The following is a 6,000-nucleotide window of genomic DNA, read 5'->3' as shown; positions in this document are numbered from 1 at the left end:
ATGCTCCTGCTTTATGACCCCTATTTGGGGTCCCAACTCATAGTTTGGGAAGACCTCAGTTAGACAATGTAGAATCTGAATCTCCTGTCACAACATCCTCTGCTGTTGTTCTACTTTTTAAAACCAATGCTAACTCCTGTTTCTTTCACAATTCCATGAGACCTTTTCTATGTTATTTGGACAAAAGGTATGTGCCATATGCATGATGGACAAGCAGGAGTAAAATTTACATGGACCAATTTTAGTGCTTAAGGTTGTCTTTAGAAAAAAGAAAGATGGAATGGGCAAATATGAAAATACATGTCAAATGACTTATACAGAACTTATATCCATAACCCCTAGTTTCCTATGGCAGCCTGGGGCTGGATTCCACAGCAAGAGTTAGAAAATTCTGCCACAAAGTGTTGGGAGTTCTGCAGCACATTCACATAAATGTGGATATTTAAATCATGAAAATGTATTTTGCATTATTTATGTCTGTATTTCATTACATGTGATAACTTGCATTTTAACAATAAGCTTCACAATATAGAAAAGTATATAGCATGGTACTGTAGGGTGAATTACTACAGGTGATTAGAAGATTTAACTGATAACCCTTTGATACAAATTTAACAGGAAGCAGCAGCTTACATTTTTATGAAGTTGTCAGTTTTATTTTAGCAGCATAAGTATACAAGAATTAATACAGTAAATATAATTGTTTTAAATTTCTAAGTTTTACAGAGCAAAGCACTGCTATGAAAAATATGCATAAATTCATGAAATTATCTCCAAGTCAACCTGCATTTGACAAATACACAATGCTAGACTAATTAACCCACCTGAAAGATTAATTAAGACAGTTTTATCTCATTCTTAGACATTGGCAGAATATATTTCTGCAGAGATCCTCGACCTGTCTCACAGAACTGCACTGGGGAATCTAGCAATCCTCTGGCAGGCAAATGACAGGTTTCATGTCAGAATTTTTAAAGTGATACAATGTCCCACTGACAGCATAATTTAGGAATCAAATTTTAGTCCTGGGGGAATTCTGCTCAACTGTGCAATGCAGAATTTGCACAGAATTCCCAAACCCGTGCACAATTTTCCAGTTACTGTGCACAATTTGATGGGGGAGAAGGCAGCAGTGGTTGAAACATCTGCCTAGGCAGCCAGAAGAGGAGGGCAGTGTCTGCATCTGCCTGAAGGGGTGGAAGATAAAGCAGTGTCTCCTTCAGCATGAGGCTGTAATTCTTTTTTTTTTAAACTCTTACAGCTGCTATTGCTTCTTGCTGGGGCAGGTATAGGTGCCTCTTCTCCCACTCTCTGGCAACAAATTGCTGGCCAGGCTTGTAGAAGCCTTCCAGTGCTCATCTGACCTTCCCCCACTGCCTCACACTTGTAACTGTGGGCTCTAAAGCAGCTGGCTTTTTCCTGCTTCCGAGAAGGTGCTGCTGTTCAGGAGGCTGGCCTGCTTGGAGGTCTGTGTTTTGTTTTGTTTTTTTAACTGTCCTGGAGTTTGGGAGAGGGAGGACAGTTGAACATGGAGGGGGAAGAGTTGGGGGAGGTTGAACTTGGGAGGAGGAGAGAGAACTTGGGTGTGGTGGGCTGAAGTGAGGAAGCATAAGCAGAGCTGGGGTTAAATCAGGGAGAGGAGAGAGCTGGGGGGGGGGGGGGGGGAGTGAAGAGCTGTCTCTTCTTACTCCTTTTGCTCCTGGGGGAATTCTGCATCTGAATAACTTTTTCTCAGACATTGGTTATACTGTTTTATTTTGACAAATATCTCCAAATTTTGCAGAATGTTTTCTTTTTTGGACAGAATTTTTTATTTTTTTGCACAGTCTTTCCCCAGGAGTAAAAATTTTAAAATGTTAGTCAAACAGGACTGGAACACTTATGCCTCCTCTGTTTCTCCCTAAAGTCATTATACACTTGTCAGCTTCTTCTTTTGTCCCAACATGAAAATAAGCACAAGAGCAGCAAACTGCAAAGCCCCACCGAACCCTTCTCTGTACTGTCAGCCAGCAGTGAGGAAATGAATTGCTGCACAGTGAATTTATACGCTCTGCTGCCATCTAGTCGTTATCAGTGCGATTGCACGGCATGGAAAATGATCGCCTAGAATTGCATAGAAATAAATGTTAACAACAACAACAATAAAAAAAAATTCATCAGGTGATTATTTTTTATTGGACTAAAATACATTGCTTGACTGGCTTTAGAGAACTAAAATTATGATCAGAATTCTAATGAGCCTAGAATTAGAAAATGAAGCATGCAACAAAATCCTGCCATATATCGCTGAGAAGACTAGCTTCCCTAAGAGTAATTTTTTTTACCAAAGCCATGGAAATTAATGTTTCTGATTTACATGGGCTCTCTCTCTCTCTCTCTCTTCGGGTCTGCGGGAGCCCTGAAGAATGCTCCTCAAATAGATATCAACACAAGGAGGATTCTGGCAGTCAGCCAAGCAAACAAGGCTGTTAAGTGCGTTTTCGTCAATAACATATCATGTAAATGTGAAGGACGAAGAATCTAAAAATGTTATATTTGTAGGGGTTGAATTATATATATATATATATATATATATATCTATATCTATATCTATATATATATATATAACGGCCATAGGTGAGAGTCCACCATAACCTGGTAATCTAGCCATTAACATCCAAGGGCTGCTCGCGTGCGTCGTTACCTTCCGCCGAATTTCGCGAGGGGTGGGGCAAGCGGAGTCCCAATCAGCGCAGCCTGAGGGCGGGCTAGGGGCCGGGATGACAGGTCAAGGAAGCCGAGCAATTTGATTGGTCGAACTCGGATAGTTTGCGCGAATCTCTTTTGGCCGCAGGAAGGAAGGTGGTCGAGCGTGCTACGTAATTGTATAGAGTAACTACGAGGAGACTCCGCCCCGCGGGCAAAGGTGGGGCTTGGGTAGCTTGAGCCGGAGGGAGTCGTGAAAGAATCCAACTGGGGACGGATCGGCGGATTTCTGCGGCATCATGAGGGCTTTGCGAGCGGGCAGGGTGAGAGGCTCCGCCACCACTGTATATGCGACGCGGGAGTCCTCCCAACCCTGAAAGCGAGCGTGCGCGGCCGGTGGCGTTTGTGGCTTTGCTGGGCGCTCTGGCCGTGGGCACTTGAGAGATTGTGAGTCTCTCTGGGTTCTAGCTGGGACTCCGCCGCCCTCAAGCCCGGGGGGGGGAGAGATCTTTTTTTATTTATTTGTTTACCTCGAGGATGTCCGCGGGGCGTGGCTTGGCGACTGGCTGGCTTAGAAACTTTACTGGGTGAAAGGTGAAGGGCTGAGGCCCGGCCCCTCTCCATCCCAGTGCCTCACTGGCTCCTTCCCTGGCAGCCACCCTGGCCGGGGTTCACAGCCACTGACCGCCACCCTTCTCGGGGGGTGTGTTTCCTTTTGCTATTTTCTGTGAGTTAGCGGACATTGACTTATAGGGGAATTCATCATTCTGCGAAGCAAAAAGAGGGGGCGGGGTGATAGTGTGCACCTGGCCGTATCGCTGTGGTGCGGTTTCACTCACTGCGGTGCGCCGCACACTCTCGCCCCCATAGCCATATTTTTCAATAGTAACCTTAACTGTAGGCTTTTACATTAAATTCTGTTTAGCTTCTTCTTAGACTTGAGACATATTCCATGTAGACTGAATGTTGCCTATATGGCAAAGCTCAGCCCTTCCTCTTTGAAAGGTAATACTACTTGCTGTAGTATTACCTTTTATTTTGTGGAAATCTTTCTAAAGTTCACTTATGGCAGATCAGACTTCCAGAGGGGTAGCCCTATTAGTCTGTAGTAGTGAAAACGACACAGGGTGGGGGCAGTTTACAGATCAACATGTTGAGGAATAATTTTGAGATCTCCACTTGGCCAGCAGGCTACATAGGAGTCCTCATGCCTACTGTTGGCTAAGGTTCTCATGGTAGCAATATCTCCAGATGGGTTAATTTTGTGCATTCCTTGATGAAGTGGAAGTATGTTAAATGTGATCTCATATTTACTGTAAATGCCAAATGTGCCAAAGCAAGCTGCCTCCTGGATAGATAATATATTATGGCGTGCTTGGAAGTTCATTTTAATCAGGTTGGTGATATCCAACCTATTTGGGACTATTTTTGTATCTTTTGTGCTTTGTTTTCTTGGTCTCTGACTGCATCTTTTGGTGCTTAAGGATGTACTCACTTGCCATATTTTGTATGGCATATTCGCTTGGACTGACACTTCTTTTTTTTTCCTCCTTTGCACTGAACTTTTCATCTGTTGAACTAGGACTGTGACAGATGATCATAACTTCATTTGCTACAGTTCTATTGGTGATTCCACTGTGATCTACTGGGTGCATATAGAGGTTGGATTAGTAAATTTGAAAGGCTTCAGCACTTGCTGGATTTTATTTCATAAGCAGTCATAATTCAGTTACCTTTAGAAAAAATTCCAGAATAAAAGAAAATCTTGTTTGCTCACCTTTGTGCTTGGATGAATAAGATCTGGGGTTATTGGCTCCAAATTTAAGGGTTTTGCATGAAAAATCAGTTTTGTAGAGCTACTTGAAAGATAGAAGTAATAGAGTAGAATTATAACACATAATTGTGTTTTTCATCTGTTGGGATTAATGTTTTATGTGAGAATTTGCTAGTCCTCTGTCATTCCTATTTTACAAAACTAGTATAGCAAGAGAGCTCTATCATAGTAATTCAAGAACCAAAAAAAATATAGTGTGAAAATTGTTATGAAGACAAAGACTGTACTCAAAATAAGATGAATAATGATGTTAGCAAGCTGGGAAAATTTTACCTTGATTAGACAACACAGTTTGAATGGAGGAGTAGTCAGGTGCTTAGAGCAATAGGCTGCAAGCCAGGGTTCAGATCCCACTCTTGCTCCTTGTGACCTTGGGCAAGTCACTGAACCCTCCATTGCCTCAGGTACAAACTTACAGGTGAATTTTAAAAACCCTGCGTGTGTCAAAACCAGAAGACAGGCACGCAAGTTGGGCCGGCGTGCACAAAGTATATTTTAAAAGCTGCCTAAGGACCCCTGTATCTCCCATTGTGCACACAAGTAAAACCTCTCTGAAAAGGGGCAGGGCATAGGTGTGTGTGCACTTGCATGTCTTTGCACGTGCTGGGTCCCTGCTGCGTAAATTTAATTCTGCTATGGATGGCATGTAACTTTTTAAAGCAAAACCTTTTAGGAAAGTCAGTGGGATTTTAAGAGTTGGGGCTAACAGGGGGGAAGGGAGGCTATTAAATTAGGGAGGGTTTGCAAATCCCAGCCCTAAACTATGTGAACTGGGAAAATGGCAAATAGCATCGGTGCACATCCTTTGGAAAATTCCCCCGCTTGCGTGGTAGATGTGGGATTTATGCACACGTCCAATTAAAACTGTGCACACGTACGCGCGTCCAGCCTGTTTTATAACATGCGCATGTGTTATAAAATGGACGCGAGTCTGGTCACAGGTTGACTAATGCATGCACGTGTGTGTCCGCTCGCCTGTTTAAAAGTTACCATCTCTGATTGTAAGCCCTCTGGTGATAGGGAAATACCTACAGTACCTGAATGTAATGCACTTTGAAAGTCCCTGAAAAGCAGAATGTAAATAAATTTAGTTTTGTAAAGATGACCCCATTGGCTCTATCATTCAACTTGGAGAAAACTTGGAATAGTGCCCTATTTTACAAACAGTATGAAAAATAGCATCTTCAAGCATTAGTTATTTACCTCAGCTCAGCTTTCCAGGCTAGAACTTTGCATTTATGCAACTCGTCCAGTTAGAATTACCTTTTGTTTTTATTTAATCCTTTGGCCATTTTGAGTATAATGGATCTACATCCATTATTCACAGCCTGCAGCCTTCTACCTGTAAAGGCAACAGATTTTATCTGGGAGAAAGAATCTTTATATATTTCACTTAAGATCAAAACTAACCACTGCCGCTTTAAACTCCCTGCATTCAACTCGACCCTGGCTGGCCTAATTCTGTTACCCAGCAGCACGGT

General features: G+C 42.6%; 1 protein-coding gene and 1 long non-coding RNA gene across 2 annotated transcripts in view; one reads left to right on the top strand and one right to left on the bottom strand.

Moving 5' to 3' along the window:
• Positions 1 to 1,168: 1,168 nt before the first annotated feature.
• Positions 1,169 to 2,730, bottom strand: LOC115099936. Its single transcript, XR_003858919.1, has 2 exons — positions 2,684 to 2,730; positions 1,169 to 2,103 (listed from the first exon to the last, which is right to left on the bottom strand). It is a non-coding gene; the product is annotated as an uncharacterized LOC115099936 (long non-coding RNA).
• A 129-nt stretch (positions 2,731 to 2,859) lies between these two features.
• ACADM (acyl-CoA dehydrogenase medium chain) overlaps positions 2,860 to 6,000 on the top strand; it is a 35,917-nt gene continuing 32,776 nt past the window's right edge. The window contains exon 1 of the mRNA XM_029617970.1: positions 2,860 to 3,008. Within this exon, the coding sequence (XP_029473830.1) occupies positions 2,985 to 3,008 (24 nt within the window). The 5' untranslated portion in view covers positions 2,860 to 2,984. The remainder of the gene's footprint in view (positions 3,009 to 6,000) is intronic.

This window comes from Rhinatrema bivittatum, chromosome 10 (assembly GCF_901001135.1).
Source record: "Rhinatrema bivittatum chromosome 10, aRhiBiv1.1, whole genome shotgun sequence".
NCBI lineage: Eukaryota > Metazoa > Chordata > Amphibia > Gymnophiona > Rhinatrematidae > Rhinatrema > Rhinatrema bivittatum.
This window is presented reverse-complemented; position numbering and strand designations above follow the sequence as displayed.